A 27278-nucleotide genomic window follows, 5' to 3' on the forward strand; every position below is an offset into this window, starting at 1 on the left:
TTTATCAGAAAAAAATATAAAATGTTTTATAGTCCTATTTTCAAAAATCTTTGGAATTTTTTAAAATAGCATAATTAAAATAAAAGATCCATCAGAAACAAGTATATATAAAACAATACAAAAATACAAATTTTGTTTTGTAGAAAAGCATTATATACAGGTACAATACATATAAGTGCTAAGTCCTCAGTCTCAGCTACAGTATTTGAAGATGCATTTTCTGCACTACGATTGGACATTGAGGCCTTTATCCAGCTGAGGAAATTCTTCTACTTCAGCATGAAACATCAGTTCTGGAAGAGAGAAAAAACAAAAACAAAAAAAACAGTATTTTTTAAATGCTTTAGTGAAAAACCATATAAATTATTGCTAAATATTTCCTCCTGCTTTTCTCCAAACTTCCTCTTCGAGTTGTCTTCTAAATAATATCACCAACACCAGGGCCATCCCTAGCTATTCTGGGGCCCAATGCAGGCACACACACCCCCGGAAGCCGGTGGTGTGGCTGGGGCCGGGTTGCTGCACTTCCCGCCGCCAGTGAGTGCAGGCCCAGCCCTGTTGCAGTCCTCAGGGGAGTGGGGACGGGGCTGGGGCTGGGGCAGAGCAGGGAAGAAAGAGGCGGAGCAGGGGTGGGGGCCCTGGGGAAGAGGTGGAGCAGGGCTGGAGCAGCACGCAGCTGTGCAGGGCACCAGGTAATTTGGTGCCCCAAATTTCCTGGTGCCCTACGCAGCTGCATACTTTGCGTATGGGTAAGGAAGGCCCTGACCAACACCTTGATAATGGCAAAAGACATCCCTGTCCCCACCAAGCTGCCATTGTACTAAAAGCCTTAGTATGATGAGGAATGTTCAATGCCAGCAAACCACACACAGCAGCATCCTCCATTTGGACTAGTGACATTATCAAAAATAGAAATTGCAAAATTAACTAACCAGCCAAGTCAACATTAGAAAGTTTTAAAAATTACATTAGAATCAGAAAGCAGAATTCCATTTAGAATATTATCCATTTTTATCTAACTGGCAGCATATTTAGCTGAGGAAAAGCTGGATCCACCGCATTTGCTGATGCCCCTGCATATGCTGTTTCAGATGGTGAATGAAGTAGGAACTTGTTAAACTGTTTTTGAATAGTTTTGAGTTTCCTTTGGTCTGTTTGAGATAGTCCTAGGTGAACCTTTTCAGAATTTCTCTCTCAAAACTTTTAAGGCACTGTCCTAGTCAGTGGTTAGAGCCTGGAAACACAGAGGATTTCTGGGCCAGATCATGCCATCGGCTCACCTTGGGCCAGTCAATTTCACCTCTTTGTGCCTCAGGTTCCCCACTTCTAAGGCGCTTTTCAATAATGCTATTGTATATTGCTTGTAATCCAAAGATTTTAAAATCCAGCTGGATTTTTGAATTTCAACTCACCCCCCAGCACGTATGAATGACACCAGGAAAGGGAGCAGGGGACAGCAGTGGACTGAGATATAAAAAGTTGTCAAATAATGTTGTAAAGCAGCTTGAAGAAATATTCTAAAGCTCCATAAACCTACAAAATATTATCAAAGAGGATTTTTTGTGTGACATCAGTTGATATGTGATTGAAACCCATGCAATCTACATATTCACTGTAGGTTCACTTGACCGTCTGAGCTGTGCTCGGTACAAGTCTGGGAGGAGTGGTAAAGGTGGCATTAAGCCACCTTTTGGTTCCTGATCCTGGCACCAAAGGGTGCTAGCCCTGGTCCAAGATAACAGGGCAGCATCCAGGCACCGCACCAAACAGACAAGGGGACTACGCACTGCCCCTGAGCTCTGGAGGTCCCAGTACGTTCAAAGCCTGCAAAATTTGAACTGAATAAGTAATTCAATCATCACATAATAAATGACGCTGTGTGAGGGAGATTAATGGGCCTGTATCACTGGATGGGGCGGGCGGGTTTGAGGGTGTAGGAAAGTCTAGGTAAAGACTACTCCTGCTTTTCTTGTCTGTTGAAAAGAGTTTGCTCCCCAAGCTGTATTGTACATACATACAGCAAATGTCATTCGTGAAATGTGCACTTTAAAACGTAATATAGTTTTCTAATATATAAGCAGAGTACATAATTTTCAAAACGTTTGAACTTTGTTAAATCAAAGTCATGCTTCCCTCCAAATGGTACCATATTTCAAAACTCATCTTATTTTGCTTTAGCCAGGACAAATTACTGGTTAGGTTTCCTTGTTTGATTAAAACACCTAGGGGGAAAAATTCCATCCTACAGCATTAAAAAATGACATTATTATTTTCTCAAACTTAAAAAAAATCAGAAGAGACCAACAAAGGACAATTTCATTCCAAGAAATGAATTCTTTGGAAAGTTATGAGTATTCAGAGGAAGAGAGAGAGAGGAAGAGAAAAAAGGATTAAAATAGAAATGTTTTATCCTTAACTATAGCAGTGATACACTTCTAAGGACCAGTTCTGAACACAGAACAAAGTAGATTTGGGGGAGTCAAAGGAACACAGTCTCCAAATTTCTTCTAGGCTTAATGTCCCATACCTTCACTGTGATCTAGCTCTGGTCGGTAAGATAAGAAGAGCCAGGATAGCCCAACCAGAAGAGCTACCACCAGATTCACCACAATCCATGGATGAAGAATCTGTTCCTCTGCACCTGCGGTCCTGAAAAAAGCATTAGATACTTATTAGAGGGCAGATAGCGAGGCTTATCCTGGTGTGTATATATTATTATTTTAACAACTTCTACCATGTAGCACTCTGGCAGCTATATGCTTTAACTGGAGAAATTAAAAACACCAAACAAAAACAAAAACAAATACTGAACAACAAATGTTTCTCACAATATGTTCTAAAGGTTCTGGGGTCTGAAGAGCTGCAGAGGAGAGTGAATGCCAAAGGCCATGACCCAACTGAGAAGCCCCACTACCTATCATGGAGTGAGTGTTCAAGTTAGATGTCAACACCAACTCCCTTCCCTAGCTGGAGACAGAAAACAAAGAGTAGGATTAAATGGTCAATTGTCATCCTGGCAAAAGGTTAACAACAGGGGGCCTCAAGGTTCCATACTAGATCCAGTGTTGTTTAATATATTTATTAAGGATCTGGAAAGGGGAATGAGTAGTGAAGTAGCAAATCTGCAGACAAAGTTTTAATGATGATTGTGACAGAGTGGGATATGTCTATATCAATTACCAATTCTGTTTTTACTTTGTGTTGAACACTTGTCTGAACTTGCCTAAGGGCTGTATTCCAGACAGCTGTCCTGCCTAGGAAAGGAGTATGACACCTTGTTGAAGGACTGTTTCTGAGAGCCATGAAGACTGCAGACTGGGAACATCAAATTTGATTCTGTCTCAATTACTGGCCCACCCTCCAAGAAGCAATGGTCTTTCTACACAGAGGCCAATAATTCTGCAGTATCCTCTTGATCAGTCTCTTTTTATGGCACTTTTTCCTAATTTGTTGGACACAGGGTGACCAGATAGCAAGTGTGAAAAATCAGGACAGGGGGTGGGGGGTAATAGGAGCCCATATAAAAAAAAGCCCCAGATATCGGAACTGTCCTTATAAAATCAGGACATCTGGTCACCCTGGTTGGACAGAATAGATAACCTCCTCCAAAAATGACACTGGCACTCCACAAATTGATCTGCACAAGGAAAGAAAATGTGCCACCTCTGTGAGGTGCCATTTCAGTTTGGTCACTTCCAAAACAGAGGCCTCAGGACTGAGCCAATCAAGGTGTATAAAGGATACATTTAACCATTAGACACAGCAAGCCCTATCATGTGAGTTGCTAAACACCCTCAATTCTCAAAGTCATCAAGGGCTCAGTTTAAGGTCTCAAATGCAAAAATATTAGGACAGGTTTAGTATTGGGAATCTTTTATAACACTTTTAGATATGTACTATATGACATCACTAAGCCACTGTTAATTAAACATTCTTACATGGTCTGTGTCATAGAAGGGGCAAGAAAATGTTAAAAAATAATGCAATCTAGATTTCCTACCAGATGCTCCCATTCTCCGAAGGTGGTGTATAGAGGTTGATTCTGTCACTTGTCATCTGCTGGCTCAGAGACAAGATGAGAGCAACAAAGTATACTGGGAGAAATGGAAAGAAATTTGCAGCTTTCACTAATTTTACATAAAACACTATCTAGTCACAAAATAATGATTTTTTACCTTGCTCTCCCTCTCCCTCCACCCCACTGTCTCCAAAGTCATAGAATGTGCTGCTCACTTCCACTGCCCAGTCTTTTTCTCCAGCACTCTCCTTAACTCCTCAAATCTGACTTCTGTCCCCTGCATTCTACCATCCTGACCAAGGTCACTAACAACTTGCTGGCTAAGTCAAAGGGATATGTCATTACTCTTGCTCTACTTGGTACATGTGCTGCATTCAAAATGGGAGAAAATAGCATTACAAGGGGTAAGGAAGAGAAAAAGGATTCAGAAGCACTAAAAATCCCATCACTTATTCCAAATTTTTACATGAGACTAGTTAGTAAAACATTCAGCTCTTTGACCCTCCATTTTTATCTAACCGACTGAAGTGCTAATATTTAATACAGTACTGTAATTTTTTTTTAACGCAGAGAACAATTAGGGATGAAATTTCCATTAACAGTAGTGGAGATTGCATGTTTAAACTCAGCACTGAAAATGTATGCCAAGATGCATAAAGGCTGTAATTTTCTGCTGCTGAATGTTATGGTCTGCTGTATACTCACTGTCAGGGTTCCCTCCCCACTTTGAACTCTGGGGTACAGATGTGGGGACCCGCATGAAAGACCCCCTAAGCTTATTTCTACCAGCTTAGGTTAAAAACTTCCCCAAGGCACAAATCCTTCCTTGTCCTTGGATGAGTACTGCTGCCACCACCAAGTAAGTTAGACAAAGATTTAAGGAAAAGGACCACTTGGAATTCCTGTTCCCTCAAAATCCCCCCAAGCCCCTTCACCCCCTTTCCTGGGGAGGCTTGAGAATAATATACCAACCAAATAGGTTAACAAAGTGAGCACAGACCAGCCCTTGGGTTTTTAGGACACTAAAAACCAATTAGGTTCTTAAAAGCAGAACTTTATTATAAAAGAAGCATCTCTGTAAAATCAGGATGGAAGGTAATTTTACAAGGTAATCAGATTCCAAACACAGACGATCCCCCTCTAGGCAAAACTTTAAAGGTACCAAAAAAAAAACAGGAATAAACCTCCCTCGTAGCATAGGGACAATTCACCAGCTAAAACAAAAGAAAATCTAACACATTTTCTTCCTATTACTTACAATTTGTAATCTTAGAGGCTTAGTTCAGGTATGGCTTTGGGAGATGTATTTTCTCTGCCCTGATTCCTCGCTGACCCGGAGAGAACAAAGGAACACAAAACAAAAACCTTCCCCCACAGATCTGAAGTATCTTCTCCCCTTATTGGTCCTTTTGGTCAAGGGCCAACCAGGTTATCTGAGCTTCTTAACCCTTTACAGATAAAGGAGGGATTTTATGCTACCCTTAGCTGTATGTTTATAACACTCACAGAAAGAGGCTATGGCTGCTGGATCCAGGGTCAGGAAGCCTCGCACTGCTACTGATGCTTTAGCCAAGTCAATCCTGAACAGATATATATATATATAAAGAAATGAAGGTTACTTATTTATAATCAAAGTTCTTCAAGATGGCTCTGTGTATGCACACTTACGGGTACTGTGCCACCTTGTGGTGCCCTGTGGTAGAACATTCTTCCAGCAGTGTAAGAAGCAGTCTTATGCCCCACCCCCCGCCTCAGTCACTAACGTTCTGAAGCCAAGGCTGTATAGGGGTAAGGTGCCCTCATCACTTCAGTTCCTTCCACCACAAAGCCAGAGAAACCAAACAAACAAGGACTCTGACAGAGAGAGAAAGTCTGGTGGGAAGTTTGAATATGTAGAGCGATCTCAAAGAACCTTGATTACAAGGAAGTAACCTTAAGTTCTTCTTTGCATGGTTCTGCATATTCTCTCTTAAGGGATAAAGCGATAGGCAGTGCTGAAAACTGACCTAGAGCCAGAACAGAGTCCTAAATGAATAGAGACTGTAGCACCGCTTTACGAAATCCAGTGCCTATCCTAGAAGCCAGGTTCAACGCATAATGTTTACTGAAAGTCCAGGTTGCAGCTCTGCAAATTTCAGCAACTGGCACCTGCCTAAGACAAGCGAAGGAAGAAGCCACAGTGATAGAATCAAAGCAGGTACAGGAACTTTTGCTAGTGTGTAACATTCAGCAATAAATCGTTAATCCATCAAGATACAGTCCGGAAAGAAACCATATAATCTTTTCAATTTTTAGCATAAGACACAAACAATCTTGATAGTTTACAAAACCTCTTAGTTCTATCTATATAATAAGCAAGGGTCCTTCTGGCATCCTCCTTATTAGAACAAGGCCTCGGGGGAAACCAGCAAATTCATTGTCTTTTTGATGTGAAAATCAGATATCACCTTAAGTAAAAGCCTGGGATCAGGTTGGAGAACTACCCTGTTTATGAAAAGAAGTGAAAGTTGGATCAGCCAAAATGGTATTCAGTTCACTTACTCTGATGGGGATAATGAAAGCCATCTTGATAGATCAAATGATACAGAGAACACTCAGCAAAGGGTTCAAAGGGCAATTTTACCAGCATGACCCATGCTGCATGGGCAATACCAAATTAAGATCCCAGGAAGGGACAGGATCTCTGAGAGAGAGAGAGAGAGAGAGAGAGAGAGAGAGAGAGAGTGAGTGTGTGAGTCATCTGATAAACCTTTAGACTAAACACGGAACAAACAGCAATCTTTCATCAATTAAAAGCATGATATGCTGAGATGGCTGCCAAATAAACTTTTAAGGCTGAGTCAGATAACACTTCAGGCTTCAAGTATATTAATTATTCCAGAACACAAGGAATGGAAGCAGATACAGGGGAATCAGGTTTTCCCTTCATCGATGCTTGAAATCTGGTCCAATTTAAACTAACAGCTTCTAGTGGACTGTTTTCTAGAGTTAACTAGTATGTCCTGCACAGGCAAAGAAAATGACTGCTCAGGAGCAGACAGAGTCAATGTCCAATCACCCACACCATCAGGTGAAAAGACTGTAGGTCTGGGCAAAAGATCTTTCCCTCCTGCTGAGACAGCAGGTCTGGAGACTGAAGAAGACACATAAAGACTCTGCTGTACAGTTGCAGGAGATTGGTAAATCACAGTTGACATGGCCAACACAGAGAATCGTCTTTGCCCCGTTCTGATATAGTTTTCTTCCTACCTTCTGGATCAATGGAGAGTGGGAAAAGGCATTACATTAGAGTCTTTCCCCAGTGGAGAAGGAAAGCATCCGACAGGGATAGACTGTTTCTGCCCGCTCTGGAATAGAAGAGGCAACACTTTTTGTTGGACCTCATTGCAAACAGATCCACATATGGGTGATCCCAGCTGAAGAATATGGTCTGAACCAACTGATACTTCAAGGACAATTCGTGCACTGTCTCTGCTAAGTCGATCTGCAACTACATTGTTTTACCTTGCCAGATGCAAGGCCACAGGATAGACATCAGGAAGGAGACACCAATATTATAGATTTACAGTCTCTGCACACAAGAGCAGAATGAACACCCATGCTTGCTGATGTTCTACATTGCCGACATACTGTCCGTCACTACCTGCACCACCCTCCCTTATAGGTGAAGGAGGAAGTCTTGAGGGCCAAACAAACAGTTCTCAATTCCAACACACTGATGTGCAGGGTGTCTCCTAATAAGACGAATGCCCTTGAACTATCAGCTGATTAAGATGAACCCCCTTAACCCTTGCTTGAAGCATCCAACTTGACTATCAGAGATGGATCTAGGAGACTGAACTATATACTTCTGAACAAATTGTTCTCACTGACCACCATTTCAGGGAGGCTATGATGTTCTGAGGTATGATGATCAACATATGGAGGCTGTCCCAACTTGCTCTGTAGACCCAAGACATTCAATGCTGCATAGGTCTCATTCTCTGATAACAAAACGAGTAACATAAGTAGTGGCTGCCATAAAGCCCATGAGACCCAAAAAGAATTTTATTCTTTGAGTAACACACCTCTGAAATCTTTCATCTGGTAGAAAAGCTCTCCCTTCCACTGAGTCTGGTATACAGCTTGTAAAGGGAATCCTTTGAGTAGGTCAGAGAATTGATTTCGGGTGGTTGAGAAGAAGTCCAACAGCTGAAAAGAGATTAGTTGTAAAAACAATATGGCTTAATAGGTCCTTGTGTATAGCAGCTTCAGTAGCCAATCATCCAAATGAGGGTAAACAAAAATACCCTCATTCCTCAAATGAGCGTCTACCACAGGGAGGCATTTTGTAAAAATTCTGGGCACTGTGGAGAAGCCAAATGAAAACACTTTGTACTAAAAATGGCATCCGGCCACCATGAAACAGGGGTACTTACAATGAGTGACAAATCAATATAGGGAAAAAATGAGTCATTTAAATCAAGAGTTGTGAACCAATTCGTGACTGAAAGCAAAGAGATGTCAACATAGGGAACCGGAACTTCCAAATGTGCTTGTTCAAGTTGCTCCAGTCTCGTATCGGATGAAATCCCTCCTATCCTTCTTCCACACCAGAAAGTAATGGGAATAAAAGCCATGACTCTGCCCCCGCTCCAGTATTTGGGGACCTCCACAACTGCTCCCATCCAAAGTAATTTTTCTAAGAAGAATACCCTTGTGAGAGGGGTCCCTGAAGAGTAAAGGGTAAGGGAATATTGGGGAAGGATGATCATCAATCTTTTGAATTGTATGACACAGCCCCTTTCTATAATCTCTAGAACCCATTGGTTCGACATAATTTGTCTTCATGTGTTAATAAAGAGGGCTAGCCTCTTTCCAAAGAAGGGGGCTGACTGGTTCTTGATTTTAATCATCTTGTCAAAATTAAGGCTTGTTGTTTCATGATGAAGGCGCTGATGAGGAAGTGGATTGTTCAGATTTAGACCTCGGGCTGAAAAAGGCTGTCTCTGGAATGCTGCAGATTGTTGATATTTTTCATGTCTCTGACCTGACAAAAAGTAAAACCATGGTAGAGCTGTCTCTGGTACTGGAAAGAAGGAGTAGAGGGTCTACTCCTAGCACAGGAAATCATACCCAAAGAGTAGGCAGTCGATCTCATGTCCTTAGTTTTTCTGCCTGCAGAAGGTGATCCAGAGGGTGGTACAAGGAGAGCCACAAGTCTCTGCACTTTTCCTCTATCTTCCTCCTGGAAAGGATCCAGATCTGGATCGGAGACAGAATGCACCAGAGATAACAGCAGATCCAGAGAGAAGTATGGAGATCCAGCTCTTTGTGAAGACCCTGTATGGGGTCCCAGGAGGAAGAAGCATAAGGTGTTCCAGGAAAAGACCAGCAGCACTTTCTGACCACTTCTTCCTAACAGGAGACAAGGGAGAAGATCTTGGAACCAGGATAACATGCCTCTTTTTGGATGACTTGTGTTTCACACTCAGAACTAAGACATGAACTGGAGCTGGAAGATGAACTTGGGCTGCCGTGGTGACAAAGCTCTCCAGAACTGAGGATATAGCTGGAACAGAGCCAGGAACTGACAATGGATCTGACAATGTGGATAACCTCAGATCCAACATTATAAATAAATCCATCTTCCTTGTTACTGAAGGCAGGTCTGGAACAGATCTCCACTTTGGAACTGTAGACGCCCTGTCAGAATCAGATGGATCTGATAGTTCTAGTTCTGATGCCCAGGAACCGGCACTGCTAACAGTGACCATTTAGTCTCTATGCCCCTTTTTCTTCAGTGCTGTGACAGACTGAACTAAAAGTGCTGATGGCCCAGATTCTGATACATCAATCAGTTCCATCTTCCTGGATCCAGAAGTGGAAGTCAGAACCGACTCTGTTCCATAGGAGTTCCATCAGGGCCAGGTAGCTGGGACGAACGAGATACACAATCAGTGGCCAAACTCTCTCTCAAACTCTCTTCCAGAACAGGGGCAGTCAGATCCAACCACATGGCACTTGCTTTGGACATCTGTAGCCTCAGGGGCTTAACGGCGGTAATCTGCAGGAACCAAATCAGGCCCTGACAGAGGTTGCAGCTTCTTGAAGCCATTCAGGTCACAGGGGCAGAGATTGGTCTCTTAGAGCTAGGATGCAAAGCCTGAGTGGGTCCAGAGGTTTTAGCCTTGAGAGCTTCCTTTAGAAAGAGGAGCTCTTGCAAGTCTCCCTATCTTTACGGTCTCTGGGAATAAAGGTTTGGCAAATCAAACACTCTGTAAGAGACAGTCCTTCTTCCAGGGACTTAAGGCACCGGACATGGTCATCGGATAGTGGGAAGACAGCCACGCAGGAAATGCACTTCTTGGGACCTGGCTTCCTCTGTTTCTTCATTTCCTTCATAACCCAGAATCAGGAAAAACACAAACTCTACATAATTAGCTAATACTAACTATTCCTAAGAAACAAGAAACTCCAAAGAGACCGGAGTAGTTCACATCTGACCAGGCATATGGTTGGAAGCAACTGAGGTGGTGAAGATGCTCCTCTCCTATATAGCCTTGCCCTCAGAACACCAGTGACCCTGACAGGAGAGGTGGGAGGCACAAAAGAGCTCTAGCTTACACAGCAAGAAGAAGGATCTACCACAAGGTACCACAAGTGGGGACATACAGATCCACTCAGGGAAGAAATGCATCTGACAAAGTGGGTATTTACCCACGAAAACTTATGCTCCAATACGTCTGTTAGTCTATAAGGTGCCACAGGACCCTTTGTCGCTTTTTACAGATCCAGACTAACACGGCTACCCCTCTGATACTTCAGGGAAGAAAAGCTCATTTAACACTGTACAAGGAGACAGTAAATAACTGTCTCCTTTGGTACTTTACCATTCTGTTATTTTTGCAAAACGTATGTGTATGCATCCGCTACATTCCCTTAATGTAAAAATATATGGCATATATACATAGAAGAGAAATCTTCTTTTGTCAAGGTAGAGCAAGGTAGAACTAACTGCAGCAAATGAAGCAATCTGTAGTACATCCTATCACAGGTGAGAAAAGTGCCACAGAAAGAAATTTTATGACTCTATGACTTTAGAGGGGGATGTATGGCATACAAATTATGTAAGTTATACAAATGAACATTTTACCTGTCAAAGGCTGAAACTGTGCTGATAGCCAACAACAAGTAAAGGAAACTCTGAGCAGGATATGCTAAGGCCTTATACTGCTGTAGCAGGTTTGAGAGAGTGGATAGCTGGTTTCCTGCTAGAATGTATATTACAATAATGTTCCACACAGCATAGCCAGCAAGGAAGCCATGAGAAAAGAGTCCAATCACCCTAAATGGATAAGAGATTGTTAGAGTTTTTGTAAATAGCTGTAATCTCAGCAAAAGTTCATGGACCAGATTGTCATAGAAGCTAAAGCTCCATTCCATCTCTGCCAGGACAGAAGGATTGTTCCTTACATATAATTTTCTAGCAATTTGTCCAGTCTAGTTTAAAAAGTCTCAAGCAATAGGGCTTCCACCTCTTCCCTTGAGAGACTGCTTCACAGCCTAAGAGGTCTTATTAAGGAAATTTGTCCTGATGTTCAGCCTTTTCTCTATCCCATTACTCCTATAGTTATAGGAGTTGTATTCCTTTGCAATGCTCTAAATAATTCCTCTCCAAACTTGATGTTCATACTCTTCAAATATAGAGGCTATGAGCACTCCTCCCTGCTATAGCCCCCCAATTCCATTTTAGTAGTGTTTTATCCAAACTATATGCATCTTTTTTCCCCCTAAGTCAGTCCCTCCAGCCCAATGATAATTTTTGCTGTTTTTCTCTGAACTCCTTGCTAACGTATTGCCCAGAAGTGAACACAATGTTCACACAGTACAAATACACCAGAGCCAGATAGAGAAGAGCTATTATTTTCCTGCTCCATATCATAATGTCTCTGCACAGCCAAAAATCACACTGGCCTGTTTGCTACTATATCACATTGCAAACTCATGTCTAATTTGATTTAAATTTTGCTCCTAACTCTTTTTCAGCATTACTAATTTCCAAGTTTTCCCCTCAGGAGCTACATATTTTTCAAATATTTTCTTCCCAGATGCATTACAGTAGTTACGTATATCTCATTTTTAATCTCTTTCCTCTGTAGGTCCCTTTGTACTACTTCTGTCCTCACTAACATTTGCACCTCTTTCCACTTTGGTTTCATCTGTGAATTTCAAAGAGTTTATTACTTCTTCAAGATAATTTCTGATGATGTTAAATAAGACTGGACTTAACACAATCACTAATCACCTCATACTAGCTCATTACACTGCTATTTATCATTACATTTCCCTTAGGGTGTTACAACCTCTTTTCAGGCTAGTCCATTTGCCTTTTTTCTACAAATGGTACACTAAAAGCAGCTTCTGAATTTAATTCAAACTAAAAATCTGCTCTTTTCTAAAATTAGACATGACACATTTATGGTCTCTCCTACAGTTTAAATTCTGGCTGCTATACTTCAACTTTCCCCCCTGCCTCTCAAAAGCAGGCACTCTCAGTCAAAACAAAACAAACTATACTATAATTTGCTAGAGTGCTGAGAAGCTTTAGGCCTAGTCCATCAATAGAAAAGCTTGCAGTTATTCAGTTCTGCACTCATCCATTGTTTGTTGAGTGTGTCCAAAGAGATTAAAAGAGACATTTACAAGGTAGATAGAAGGTGTTCACTTCAAAAGCATTCCCTAGCCAGAGAGAAAAAGAAATGGATTTCACACAAAAGTCCCTTTTCTTTCATCAAAATATTGACCTATCAGATACCTGAAACCACGGTGCACTGAGAGTGCCACATCCCTAGTGGTCCATAAAGCCTTTACATCCATAAATACATCAATGTTTTCTGTGGTTTTAACCAATTCTGTGCGGTCAGCTGCCTGGAAACGCCCTGAAAAGAAAAACAACCTTACTCAATCATGGAGATTATTACTACTTCCTATTATTTGTATTGCAGTAATACTTTGCCCCTTGTCTACACTAGAAAGTTTTATTGACATTCTGCTACCAACATAGCTATTTCAGTAGAATGCATTTACATGAGTACCAGTGCAGTGTGTCCTCAGGATCAAGTTGTATCAGCAAAGGACATGCTGCACTGTAAGCAGGAATCCCAGTGTCTCCCATATCACCATCAGGCACACTATCAACCAGGAAATGTTTGCATTATATTGTGGGATATCATCACTCCTCTCTGGGAACTGTGGGAGTTTGGGATCAAACCCATAATCCACTCTTTCATGCTGTTTTTAAATCCCTCATTTCTTACATCCAAAACCATAGATGCTGCACAGACCAAAGAATCTCTCTTGTCTATTTTACGGATTCTTTTATATTTGTGGAATCTTGGTAACCCATCATATAAAGGGGATACTGAGGAGTGGATGATACAGACCGTGAATGAAAGCAACCAGCTGCTGTAGATATTCATTGACTAGCTGTTCACAGGGGAGCGGTGGTTCTTGGCACCAAGTGGTGGGACCAGACTGTGATGCAAACTGGGATGACCTATAGAACTTTTGGATGCAAAGGGTCACATTCCTGGAGTTGTGTTCTGAGTTCACCTCAGTCCTGTAGCACAGACACTCCAGAATGAGAGCTGCTTTAATAGCAGAGAAACAGATAGCAACTTTCTGGAAGCTTGCACTCCTGGATTGCTATCTGTCAGTAGACAATCAGTTCAGGGTTGGAAAATCGACAGTGGGGATAGTCCAGCTGCACAGGATTGTGACTCTGAGCAATGTGTAGGAAATAATAGATGGATTCTTCCCTAACTGTGGTGGGGTGATAAATGGAACACATATCCTGATTCTGTCCCCTGCTCCTACCTTACAGCTGAGTACATAAACAGTGACAATCCCCAAGACGTCCTGGCAGAGTACCATGGAAAGGTATCCTACCAGGGTGAGAGAAATGTTTCTCACACAGAAATGTCCAGAACTACTCACTTATTACAGGGGAGCAAAAAACTAAAGATAAATGGTCTTCTCTGCAAGGGGCAGAAGGCCCCTGGGACTCCTGGAGAGCCAGTGAACCTGTCCATATCAAAACCCTCCTTCCCCTCCCAAAGCTACCCACACATTGTTTTTAATCTCTTTCCTGAACTGGATGCAAGTAGTAGGATTTGGAGTTGAAATCCTGCATCCAATCAGTTTACAATGGATTTTCTGCAAAATCACACACAGTAGTATGAATGCTCACTTACTGGGTTCTGTGTAGCTTACAGTCAGTGCAAGTATGTTTTCTGTTTTTAACATACTGAATTGTACTTGGTTATTGTCAAGCATTGCCAGCAAAAGTACTGAGTATATATTTGGAAATGGTTTTGACCGCTTTATCCTGATTCTCTGTTTGTATTACTTAGAGAATTTTTCACTTGACCAGAGCTCAATCTGCCAGTTCACACCCTGGAAATAAACTGGTTATTTTAAAACAGAATTCCTTTGTTCCCTGCCCATGCACAGTCGGCTGCCAATTTGAGGCCAATTTTAACAAAAACAAACCTGATTTTAAAGAACTTAAATGTTTAAATTCAAAAATGTGCATGCTTGTTTTGTTAAAATATTATGCTTGCTGTTGAAGAAAAAAAATCCAGAATACATAACGTTGTTGTTTTAGTTAAATAAAACAATTTAAATGTCTGTCTGGTGAAGGCTAACGGCATTTTGGGCTGTATAAGTAGGGGCATTGCCAGCAGATCGAGGAACGTGATCGTTCCCCTTTATTCGACATTGGTGAGGCCTCATCTGGAATATTGTGTCCAGTTTTGGGCCCCACACTACAAGAAGGATGTGGAAAAATTGGAAAGAGTCCAGCGGAGGGCAACAAAAATGATTAGGGGTCTGGAGCACATGACTTATGAGGAGAGGCTGAGGGAACTGGGATTGTTTAGTCTCCAGAAGAGAAGAATGAGGGGGGATTTGATAGCAGCCTTCAACTACCTGAAGGGGGGTTCCAAAGAGGATGGAGCTCGGCTGTTCTCAGTGGTGGCAGATGACAGAACAAGGAGCAATGGTCTCAAGTTGCAGTGGGGGAGGTCCAGGTTGGATATCAGGAAAAACTATTTCACTAGGAGGGTGGTGAAACACTGGAATGCATTACCTAGGGAGGTGGTGGAGTCTCCTTCCTTGGAGGTTTTTAAGGCCCGGCTTGACAAAGCCCTGGCTGGGATGATTTAGCTGGGAATTGGTCCTGCTTTGAGCAGTGGGTTGGACTAGATGACCTCTTGAGGTCCCTTCCAACTCTGATATTCTATGATTCTATGATTCTATGGTGATGTTCTCCTCCTAATACATCATGGCAAGAAAATCTTCCAAATATTAATGATTAACCTGTTGAATTGGAGATAGTTCACCTCTCAATGACTTCATAAATATCTGCTTCAGTTACCTTTGGTAAATGAAATAACCAATCCATTTTCTGATATAGCTGTAAAACTAATCTGAAAAGTTTTCAAAATAAATCACTTTAAAAATGTATAGTGTAGGTTTCATTTTTAGAAGGTACACATCTATCTCTGAGTTGTGAAGAATATGTATTAAGGTTATAACAACCAAGAAGAATACACTTTTATGTAGAAATCCATGATTAAATCGAGTCTTCCTGACTAGTGATTTAAATCAAATCTACTCGGGCTCCACATATTAGTGGCACCTCTTGGGGGAAGTGCCAGACTTTTTGTTGCCTTCCTTTTTCTTCTGTAAGCTTACTGCAGCTCCTTCCCCTTTGCCTGGCATAGGCCCTCATCCTTGCTGTGTCCCCCTGCTTCTGCATCTCCTTTGCAATATCAGTATATACACATCTTGAATCCTGTGGGAATCCACAGCTGTGCCTGTACAACTCCATCTGCTTCACAGACTGAGGAAATCCAGGACCTCTTTCCTGGAACAGGTAGCAGCACAAGGTTTAGTTGGAATCATGCTTGTACAAGAGTGCTTGAGGAGGTGGCAGGCAGGTTAAGAGGTATTTCCAAAACATGCTGGCAAATTTAAATGGGAGGCAGGCTTCCAGTCACTATGAGCCCTGTGCAGCAGAATTCAAAAATTTGACCAGAGGGGTCACTGCTGCTGGGACAGCTGCATTGTGAGCTTGTTGCTGGAGGGCTGCATTTGCTGGTACAGATATTTCTGTCTTCTCACAGGCAATTTGATTGCACAACTATCAGGGCTGGCTCCAGGCACCAGCCCAGCAAGCAGGTGCTTGGGGCAGCCAAGGGGAAGGGGCGGCACGTCGGGCTCTTCGGCGGCAGGTTCCTCAGTCCCTCTCAGAGGGAAGGACCTGCCGCCGAATTGCCGCTGAAGAAAGCGGTGTGGTGGAGCTGCCGCCAAAATGCCGCCGATCACAATCATGGCTTTTCCTTTTTTTATTTTCCACCGCTTGGGGCGGCAAAAACCCTGGAGCCGGCCCTGACAACTATACTGATAGAGGTGTTATGTCACTTGGTGAACTGGTTTAATTTTTCCAGCAAAAGTTCAGGGCTTTGTTGGGTGGACTCAGTTTTTAGTGTGGATGCATGCAGAGCCGTGCTGAATAAAGTTTTGCCAGTAAAACCTTCTAGTGCAGACCAGACTTTAGAAATCTCAATCAGGATGAGGGCCTTGTTATGCGGGGTGCTGCACAGGGAGGAAGCATTTAAAACATTTTGGTCCTTATGTTCCATAATACTTACCAAGACCCCAAAACACAACTAGTTTCAATAATAGCTTCAGAACAACTACAGTTTTCACTTAAAAGAAAAATGCTTTAGCATCCCATTTTGTCTCCCATAAAAACCCCTTTCATCCCTCTTCCTTTGTATTCAAAAAAAGTATATGAACATACAGGCCTTCCTATAGTATGTTTTCCCTAAAATTTCTCACCAGGGTAGCAACACTGAAAATACTAGCTAGATAAATCTCTGTCATCTTGACTTGCTCTGAGCAGGGTCAGATTGCTCTGTGATTAAAAAACTAGTGCTTGTGGGACTCATGTCAAGATGAGTGCAATAGTAATTCTTGCTTTCCATTCATTTAACTTAGGGGAGCGTGACATTTTCAGACAGAATGCTCTACTTCAGAGTACACAATGATATATTTTAAGTCAAATTACACATATGCAGAAATTTGATAACTTTAAAAATACACCTTTAGCCCGATATAATGCTGTCCTCGAGAGCCAAAAAAATCTTACCGCGTTATATCCAACTTGCTTTGATCTGCCGGAGTGCGCAGTCCCACCCCCCCGGAGCACTGCTTTACCGTGTTATATCCAAATTCGTGTTATACTGGGTCACGTTATATCGGGGTAGAGGTGTATACATAAGGCCACATGCTCAGGTGGTTTTAATGTTGTAACTATTTCTGCAGAAAAACACATCTGGACAACTTCTCTTTTTTAACAGGACAGCATTAACTTTTTCATTATTATTAACATATCTGAAGTTACAAGAATGAGAAATTACTTACGATTTTTTTCAACAAACACCTTGCTCACAGGCTGGCTAGCACCAGTGGGAACAGCAAACACAGGTTGCTGATCTGGACTTTTTGTTTGTTCATCTTCAATAATGTCCTCTTCCTCCACTCCCAGTTCATTGGAACATTGCATTTCTGCTGGCCGAGTCTTCCTATCATCACAGGATATGTGGAGAGAAAAAGAACAATGTCTAAAGCTTTAAAGACTAATGCTCTAATACTGTAAACACATAAGTACATGCCTAATTTTACTGGTATGAATAGTATTGAATACTCACCTATAAAAAGTTTCTTCTGCGTGCAACTGCTTGTAGGATTAGAGCCTAAAATTCTTCTTTACGGAAGCATAAAATCACCATCATCAAGCAAACCCCCAATAACTATTTTAATATTTTACTTTTGTTTTGTGACAAACCACTCAGGTGGGAAAAGAAAGACATGAAAAGATTATTGTAATAGAAAGAATGCAGAAGAAATAAGTTAAAGAAAAAAATCTAAAGAAATTGAAATACTTAGGCAGGAAGAGAAGCAAAAGTGTTTTAAAGGAGCAACATTCAGAAGCTGAAGGAAAGTGGAGACAAAATAAAGAGCAAAAGTAATGTTCTAACAAAGTTAAGAAATAAGAGTGAAAGTTCAAGAAAAGCAGAAATCAGATGATTAGGTTAGATCTACACTACAGACTCCTACCAGCACAGCTATGTCAGTCAAGGGTGTGAAGAGGTATGATCCCTGACTGCCATAGTTGTGCTAGCTGAAGTCCCTAGCCACACTTTTACTTGTATAGCTTGTTTTATTTGTGGGAGGTTGTTTCACAATACCAGTGCAAAGCACAGTATTGCTGCATCCACACTAGGATCACTTTTCCCAGTGTAATGGTGGTATTCCTATACCATTAAAGGACTCTAGTATAGATATGGCCTATGTTACATATTCTGATTTATTTTTTAACGTATGTGATTTAAGTATTGTATTTATACTATCATGTTCAAATTGTAGTGTAGATTTGAAGAAAGATTAAATTAATAAATTGCCAAAATGTACCTCAATATTTCTTAATACTAAATTCTTAGCATTCACTGTGACCATGGATTAAAAAAACAAAGTTAATCCCTGACCCTGCAAAGATTTACACACACGCTTATCTTTGCACACTGAGTAGTTCCAGAGACATCATCTCATTGCAGGGTCAGGGCCTTAAATACTAACATATATTAATACATTATCATAGGTATTCTTCGACAAGAATTATAAAGCACCTTAGAAGCTCTCACTTTGTTTTTTTTCGATGTTTACGAATCACTGTTTCTTCAGAGGGCTGGGGATCCATGCCATTTCCAGTCTGAAAAAAGGATGTGTTGGGCACATTCTGCTGGGTGAAAGAGGTCTCAGATTCTGAAGATTTAAAACAAACCACAAAAATAATCTAATCTGCAAGCTAGTACAGATTAGGAAATGTATGCACTGAGACAGTTGTATAACTATAATGCAATCATTGTGAACAAAAAGCACCATGTTCGGAGTTTCAGTTAATACAAAATGTTAACACAGGATTATCTATAATTCTCCACTTCCAAAATTTGATGTTTCCATTAATCTTGTGACAATTTTTAACCTATTTATCTTTTAATATACTTTTAACAATTTAGGAATTGTGATTGTGTGCTGCAGTACGGTGCCAGTAAACTAAAGTGTTACATGTTTTCAAAGTAACACCTCCAAGTGTTTCAAAGGCAGCTTTCACAGCAAGGACTGGTGTGCTGTTTGTCTCATTAAAAATATTAAATGTGGGATCAGCATTGGAAAGCAATTCTCTATTTTTCACTCTAAGAAATAATCAAAGCTCTTACATTATTTTTTTATGATCACATAAAATCAGACCACCATTGGTCTTGAAATCTTTTAGCAGATGCAGACACCTCAACGTACTTGCTTTTGGACTGAAAATAGCTACTTGAATAATACAATATCCTAAAAAATATTACAAGATTTCTCTAATTTATTCCATTGTTAAAATCAGCAAATATTCAAATTCAAAAACTAGCAGTAATGAAACACTGGAACATTAAATATTCAAAACTCAGGAAATTCCAAAATATAAGTTTCTACTAGAATACTGATTTGGCCCCAATTCACATTATATATGCATATATTTTATGGCATAGATTATAAAATCTAGCAGCAGTAATAAAATATGGCTCATATTTAACAAGATAAACAGGAATAGAATATACTACACAGGTGCAAGTCGGCAGAGTTATCACTCCAGTAGAAACCTGAACATCTAGAATTGCATGACGCTTGAGTGTTGGATTTCTCAACCTAATGCTTCATTGATATGAATTTTCACTCACTCCAAGGATTTACACCAGAGATGACTTTGGCCTGTCATCAATGCAGATGGACTTATTCTAATGGTTTTAGAAATAGAAACTTAAGAAGTGGGCTAGCAAGACTTTATGCTGCCAAGCCTAATTCCATCTTCCATCCTTTCTGTCACTCTCCACATACCAGGAGGCATTCTCTTCTTCTTGCGTTTCCTCTGAGGTGGAGCATCCTGAACCTCAGGAGTTAGAGGCTCGCTACTCTCAGATGGCCGACGGACAGCTGCATGAACAATACCCTCTGAAAAGCAGAATAAAAGAAAAAAAACTCAGTTCAATGGTAGCGTGAGCCTTCCTGGGAAGGCAACCAAGGCATATCTGCACTTTGTATTTCCTTCTCTGTTTAGCTACTAGGTGGAATTCATGTGGAACACACTTTATGAACAATCCACCTCCTCTGTGAGATGTTAAAGAATACCTGACAATATTTAAATCTATTACAGAAACAGGCATAGTAGTATTTACTTGAATTTGTGTTGAGTCCATTCAGAATTTAGAGCACTTAGTAAAATGATCAATTTGAAAAGCATCTCATGGCTGTGAATGACTGTCCATTCTCAAGGACCCAAGCAACTGAGGTAACCAGAAAGGGAAAAAAATAGCAAGAAAAAAATTCAAGCAATTTTTCAATGCTGTATCAGCACCTGCTGCTTTATCAGTAACCAGAATGGAGGGGGAAAAGCCCAATGACTTTAGTATTTAGACTATAATTCTAACTTATACCGCTTCAGAATAAAAAAATCATAATGTATAAAAACTGTGACAGCTATGGCAATTTCCTACAATATCTTTAGGAGATCTTATTGAATTACATTTAAATAGCTTTGGAGTCCATTGTAGTATAAATGCAAGTTAATGTATTATTGTGGGATCGTATGTAACTTTTCCAGGGGAGAGACATGGACAATGCAAACCCTGGGAAACGATAGGCACTTCAAGGACTATCTTCAAAAATGTAACAGAAAAGAAGAAACTTTCAGGACCAACAAAGTTAAGTGGGGGTCTTTTAGGAAATATATGGGGGAAGGGGAATGCAAATCCCCACGTCAGGACCTAACCTTTTGAAGCTACGCCCTGAGAGGAGAACCTCTGGCTCGCTGATTACCTATTCATGGTTTCTGAAGATCAAAGACTCAGGCTATATAAAGGAAAGGCTAACTGATGCATGGGGTGCTTGTTCTGAGGGAACAGCTGTTAAGAACTTATAACTACAGAAAAAAAACATGGTTGGATTTGAAGAACTGCTCATGTCCCAGAGCCCTTGCTGGAGTTTGGGGTGATCTCTGGTAAGTTTATTAGCATGCGTGTAAGTTCTTTTATTGTTTTTAATACATTTTCTCTGTAATGCTTTCACTATAAGAATATATGTACTTGTTTATATGTTTGTAGCCTCTGAGGAGAAAGCAAAGCAGGCCTGCTTAGGCAATCTGATTTGCTGGGGAATTCGTAGTGTAGGGAGAGAACTTTGCAGCCCAGAAAAGCCCCAGTCAGGAGGAAGAGAGACACAGGTCTCAGCCCAAGAGAGGTGATGGCTGGGGAGCCAGAACCCTAAAAGTGGGTGCCCTTGCCGGACCATGATGGGAAAATACAAGTGCAATTGCTTTGAACTGTGACAATAACCAATGAAGATGAATGAGCCAGAAAGACTAAAAGTTGCCCTGTTAGGAATGGTAGGTATGAAATCCAAATTGCTATTTGTCAGGAGATCAGCTACAGTACAGAGTTCCTCCAGCAATCCAAGTATATCTTTCACTCCTGGCAGCTTCTTACCCAGTGCATTTTTTCCTTTGGGCTTCTTTCTTTTTGGACGACTAAGTGGAATTTCATCTGTAGGATGTAAAATAAAGGAAGTAGTTACACACTATGGAGGAATCCATCCTCTCTTTCTAACAACTCTACCTCAACCAGAAAGGGGAATCCCTTTGGAAGTGAAGAAGATTGGAGTTTCCTAGCCCCCTTTTTACACAAGCCATGACAACTCCCATCAGCAGAGGAAAGAGAAGGAAGAGTAAAGCAAGGAGTGGGGAAGTAATAGAAAATAAAAAACCTCGCAGACTGCAACGTATGTTAAAAAAACACACATAGGGTGGGCTTTAAAAAAAAAGGAAATTATAATAATGATGCAACATAGAAAAAACTTCTCATGTAGAGCATAGTGACCAATTCTGGTCACTTCACCTCAAGACAGATATAGCAGAGAATGAAGTCCAGAGAAGGGCAACCGTGAGATGGGGCCTGCACAACGAGTGACTTTAAAGACTCTCTTCTCTTTTCTAAGCTAAATAACTCTCCTCTGAAAATAAGGCCCCTTTAAAGTGTCTCAAATTGACCACTCAACAGCATAAGGCACTTTCTAAAATCTTGACCCATGTACACACATTAAGCACTAAATAAATAAATTATAATAGTTAGCAATCAGCTTTTAAGCAAAACATTAAAGTGCAGGCACTAAACTTTAAAAATAGGATCAACTGAAGTCAACAGGAACTGTTAAACAGAAGTATATCCATGCACAGCACTTACTACTCAACAAACTCACCTTGGCTTCCACTTCAGATCCAAGATTTTGCCATTTAAGTTAAATTAAAAAAAAAAAAAAAGTCAGAAAGGAATGTAAAAAGAACAAGAATGTTAGTTTTGAATCAGTTACAACACAGAACTGTGTTAGAGCTCACAAAACGATTGGTTTATGGGGTTACAGAACTTACACATAAGAGCCATCCACCTCCCCTGAACCCTAATTCTTTTTATAAACATTTGAATATGACAAGGTTGAGGCTGCTTAGCAATAAACAAAACAATAATCTGTTTGCTTCTTGTGACTATGTACAGTTTCTTGATTTGTTAGCTGTTCATGAGATTAAAACTTTCATTTTACCTGGTTCTTTAATTGGAACCTGTCTTACTATCTGACAAAAACTAATGGGAGAAGTTATATGACAGTGAAGCAAGCAGCTAACAAAAAATATTCAGACTCCTCAATGGTGTTTATGAGCTACTATGTACATATGTCTTAAGGCACTGAAGAGGATTTTCGACTTAACAGACCATAACAACTGCCTTTCCTATCATCAAAATCTATCTTGGTTCATGGATCATTGAACCCTCAGAACCATAACCTTTCCATCTTTTGCATCAATATGGTATATATAGATTTTATTATTTATACCACACTCAAAAGTATGGTAGGCACCAGGCTGGTTTAAAAAAGTCTCTGCCCCAAAGTGCTTGCAATTTAAAATATAGACGAGAGACAGCATTCAACAGCAATAAACAATGAGGCAAGGGCCAGGAAAGGAGAACAAGGGGTTGAAAATAGAAAAGTTACTGAGACTGAAATAGTTTTTAAAATCTTTGATGCATTTTTCCCCCTCCAAATGACAGAAGCAATGAGATATTATGAATTAAACTGTTTCCCAATCTATTTACAATATGAAACTTCTTTTGTACTATATGATTGGAAAACAAGCATCCGATACCCCAAGACCTCTGGAAAGTCAAAGGAGGAAGTTACACATACCCAAATACTTACATTTTTAAGGTACTTTTTAAAAATTAGTAAAAAAAAAAATTGTTTGCTGCTAAGCTAAAACTTACATAAAAATGTTAGTCTATTGCAAATTTTTGTGATGAAATACAAAACTAAAATAAAGCTAGGTTTATAATGAAATTGCTGACACAGCCTTAACCCTAGCTTCACAAATGTAAGTTTAATTTTATTTTAAACTTTGTTTAGCACAGAATTGAAAGCATATTTGTCTCTTTAAGACACTTAGCAAATCTCACTGAAGTCAGTGAGAGCTTTATGAGATTTTTGTTGAGCTAATTTTTCTTAATTTCACATTTTTCAAGAATATTCCCGTTCACAAAAATTACCATATTTCATATAATCAGCTAATCTTACCTTGGAACTGGGGGAAGGGCACGGGGTGGGCACTGAAATAAAAAATCTTCCATCAGTATGTTATGAAACCATCTCCCTTCTAAGCCCTTGCTAAGCCATTTCACAGAAACCAGCTCATTCCAAGCATGACCGACACATCCAACAAATATTAAGTCTTCTGAAAGGCGATTCTGAACATCACATACATAAGCAAATGTACACAATTGCATTGAGATCCTTGGATGGAAGGTGCTATGTAGAAATGTAAAATAGTATCTAATACACATTTGATGTCAATGCCTAAATTCTGATATGTGCTGAATTTTCGAGAGATGCTATAGATCAGGGGTTCTCAAACTAGGGACGCCTCCGGGGGTCACGAGGTTATTACATGGGGGGTCACGAGCTGTCAGCCTCCATCCCAAACCCCCTTTGCCTCCAGCATTTATAATGGTGTTAAATATATTAAAAAGTGTTTTTAATTTATAAGGTGGGTCACACTCAGAGGCTTGCTATGTGAAAGAGGTCACCAGTACAAAAGTTTGAGAACCACTGCTATAGACACCTCAGAGGCATATGTAGCTGTTCTCTTTAAATATTTTTACTTCTCTTATAATAAACTACACAAACAGGAAAGTTAATTCATCACTCCAGTCAGTTATTGAAAATATTATCTACAAAAACACTGCCAAAAATTAGGCATTTAATATCAACATATTTGCAGATTATAGTATGAAGAGTTGCGGGTACTTTACTAGTGAAATTATAAATTTAGAGAGAGAACAGTCCAACATGATAAAATGTGCAATAAAACACAACCTTTTCAAATTATTTTGACCATAAAGTCAAAACAAAATTAAAACTACAAAATAATAAAGCCTCTTGTTAACAAACTAGCTGAAGCATAGCTCACACACCTGATACATTTTTCTCACCTAGAAAAAATGAGGCAGCTTAGATTCAGATTTTGTATTAAATAAGTGAACTGGACAAAAGAAAAAATCCCCATGCTCCAAAGACTTTATTTCAATTAAAAAAATACACAGATAATGTAATTAAAGGCTCCCTAGAACTGAACTCACCACTTGTTTCTTCCCCATATCATTCAAAGTCAGTCCTTGAGAGAGACACTGAACAGCTTCCTAAACCCGACAGTGTCGACTCTGACCTCAGCTAATTCTGCACTAAAAATAAACTTCTGATAGACAGGATTAGCTGGACATGAACCTTGCTGTCCCTGATATCGCTCTTATTTAAGTCTATGGGAGTTTTGCCATCAACTTTCCAAATGGAACAGCAGTAGGTCTTAATGCTGCTTGCAATTAGAAATCCAAGATCCCATGGCCCTTTACTCACAAGAGTAATCCTTATCCATACTAGTTTAATTGAAGCAAGTGGGACGTCTTGTGGGAGTGATGGTTTGCAGGATTGGCCTCAAGTCTCTGTCCTGAGTTTTGGCCATGCAGAGACTGACAGTAAATAATATTTTCATGCAGGTGGGGCTGACCCCATCAATCAACATCACCTAGCTAGCTGCTACTTACCTGTTACAAGGGAGGATGGAAAGAACACTGGAACAAGTCTATTCTCTTGCTACCTCAGAAAAGTATCTTTATTGTCTAACCAGGAATGCAGAGCAGACAGGATCTTGGTTTTTAAGATCACATCCAAAAGTGACCCAGGCTAAATTGCACTGAACTGAATTTATTTGCCATAGAAGTCAGCACTGTCAGGATTTAAACCAGTGGTTCTAGGGAGTATAGGTACTACAAGTCCTGAGGATTAGACCATTATTATTTTTATAGCTCTTTACATCTTCAAAACACATTACATTGATTTCAAAAAACCTATGGTATAAACATATTTATTATAAGGATAAGGAAACCAAGACAGTAAGAGAGACTTGCCCAAGCCCACAACAGAACAGGGATCAGAAATTCCTGGCTGCCAGTTACATGAGACCATGACTATTTTCATGTGCAAAACTTTGCTAGTTATTTGATCAATGAAGGGGGGTTAATATGTCCTCTTGGAAAATGTCACTCTTTTTGGTCTACATTGGGAGGGGAAGGGTTGCAAAAAAAAAAAAAAAAAAAACCTGGTGAACTCCAATAGCGACAGCACCAGTGTAAACAACAATGCTCCCATGAGCACTAACATTCTTAATACAGTGTTATGTAGATCTGAGTAGGGTTAACAACACTGTTAAAAAAGCTGGTGACCACAGGAGCTTGGTCTACGCGAGGGTTCCCAATATTGCTATAACTAGGATGCAACTGTAAAACACACACTGCCTGCTCTGCTATTCCAGCAAACTGATTTTAAGCACTGCTTTTAAAGCTGCAGTCCGCTAACACGGCCATGCTGGCCAGCTCGGATGGGGTGCAGAACTTTACTGAAAGGGCTTTTTAAAAAAAACACTTTTCAAGATTGGTCTGTACCATGAACAGTTCTTAAACTGCAGCTTTTAATCAAGATCGGGGTCCCATTTGCACAATTGAGGTAGCAGAATCCATATTCAACACCGTTACTTAGCACGGTTGAAAATGCAGGACAGGTTGTGGCCTCAGAAAGCTCAGGAGGATTAAAAGCCTCCATATAGCCATCTGTGTTACACACTGAACTGGGGCTGAAGGGGGGACACTGGGACAGGGAGATAGGGTGACCAGATGTCCTGATTTTATAGGGACAGTCCTGATTTTGGGGGCTTTTTCTTATATAGGCGCCTATTACCCCCCACCCCGTCCTGATTTTTTACACTTGCTATCTGGTCACCCTACAGGGAGATGTCAAAACCCCTGCCTCCAACCTGAGAGGAAAAGGCTACAAAACTCAAAAGTAACTCTGAGAGTTCACCCTCCCATCCCGTACACTCCCCCCATGTGGGGGCCTTACCTTCCCACCCTTTCCCCAACCCCTCCCCCACCTACACACAGCCCCCATGAGGGAGCCTCTCCCCACCTGCAACCCCCAACACATTCCCCCCACAAGAGAGCCGGCCACAGACGCCCCCTCCCCTCCCTGCGGGAACCTGCCCCTCCCGTACCGCCGCCCGCAGCCCAACGAGGGAGCCGGCGCAGGCCCCTCACCTGGCGGGGTCCCTGCTGCGGGGTCTCCATGCCGCGCTCCGCCCGCACAGCCCGCCGCGCCCGTCGCCAAGACGCTGGAGACGCGGGGGAAGGGGCGGGGGCTGCCGGGCAGGGATTTCCGGGCGGCACCAGGGGCTCAGCTAGCGGGCTGCGGGCCTGGAGGTTAACGCGCCCCCCAACCCCGCCTGGGCCCAGGCTGCACAGCGAGGTGGGGCCTGCCCCCTCCCCCCCAGCAGCAGGGACACCCCCCAGCCCGGCCGGAGCCCGCGGCTGCTGATTCCCTCTGCCCAAGGCGGGGGCTGTGGTGTGTACATGGGCTGCGGCCCCCTGCCCAAGGGAGGCGCGGGACCTGGCGAGCTCGCGGGGCGGGCTGGTGTAGCAGCTGCAGCCCCCTCCAGCTCGGGGCCCCGCCGCTAGGCGGGGTT

General features: G+C 41.2%; 1 protein-coding gene across 1 annotated transcript; it reads right to left on the minus strand.

The window, feature by feature from the left end:
* Positions 1-26929, minus strand: LOC101932282 (transmembrane protein 237). Its single transcript, XM_042851736.2, has 12 exons — positions 26854-26929; positions 23786-23817; positions 21652-21708; positions 20009-20122; positions 18772-18892; positions 17492-17652; positions 12816-12939; positions 11154-11345; positions 5525-5598; positions 4001-4094; positions 2528-2649; positions 1-293 (listed from the first exon to the last, which is right to left on the minus strand). The coding sequence occupies exons 4-12, from the start codon at positions 20016-20018 to the stop codon at positions 226-228; spliced, it is 966 nt and encodes a 321-aa protein (XP_042707670.1). The 5' UTR covers positions 20019-20122; positions 21652-21708; positions 23786-23817; positions 26854-26929; the 3' UTR covers positions 1-225.
* Between the last annotated feature and the right edge of the window lie 349 nt (positions 26930-27278).

Source organism: Chrysemys picta, chromosome 11 (genome assembly GCF_011386835.1).
Source record: "Chrysemys picta bellii isolate R12L10 chromosome 11, ASM1138683v2, whole genome shotgun sequence".
Taxonomy (NCBI): Eukaryota; Metazoa; Chordata; order Testudines; family Emydidae; genus Chrysemys; species Chrysemys picta.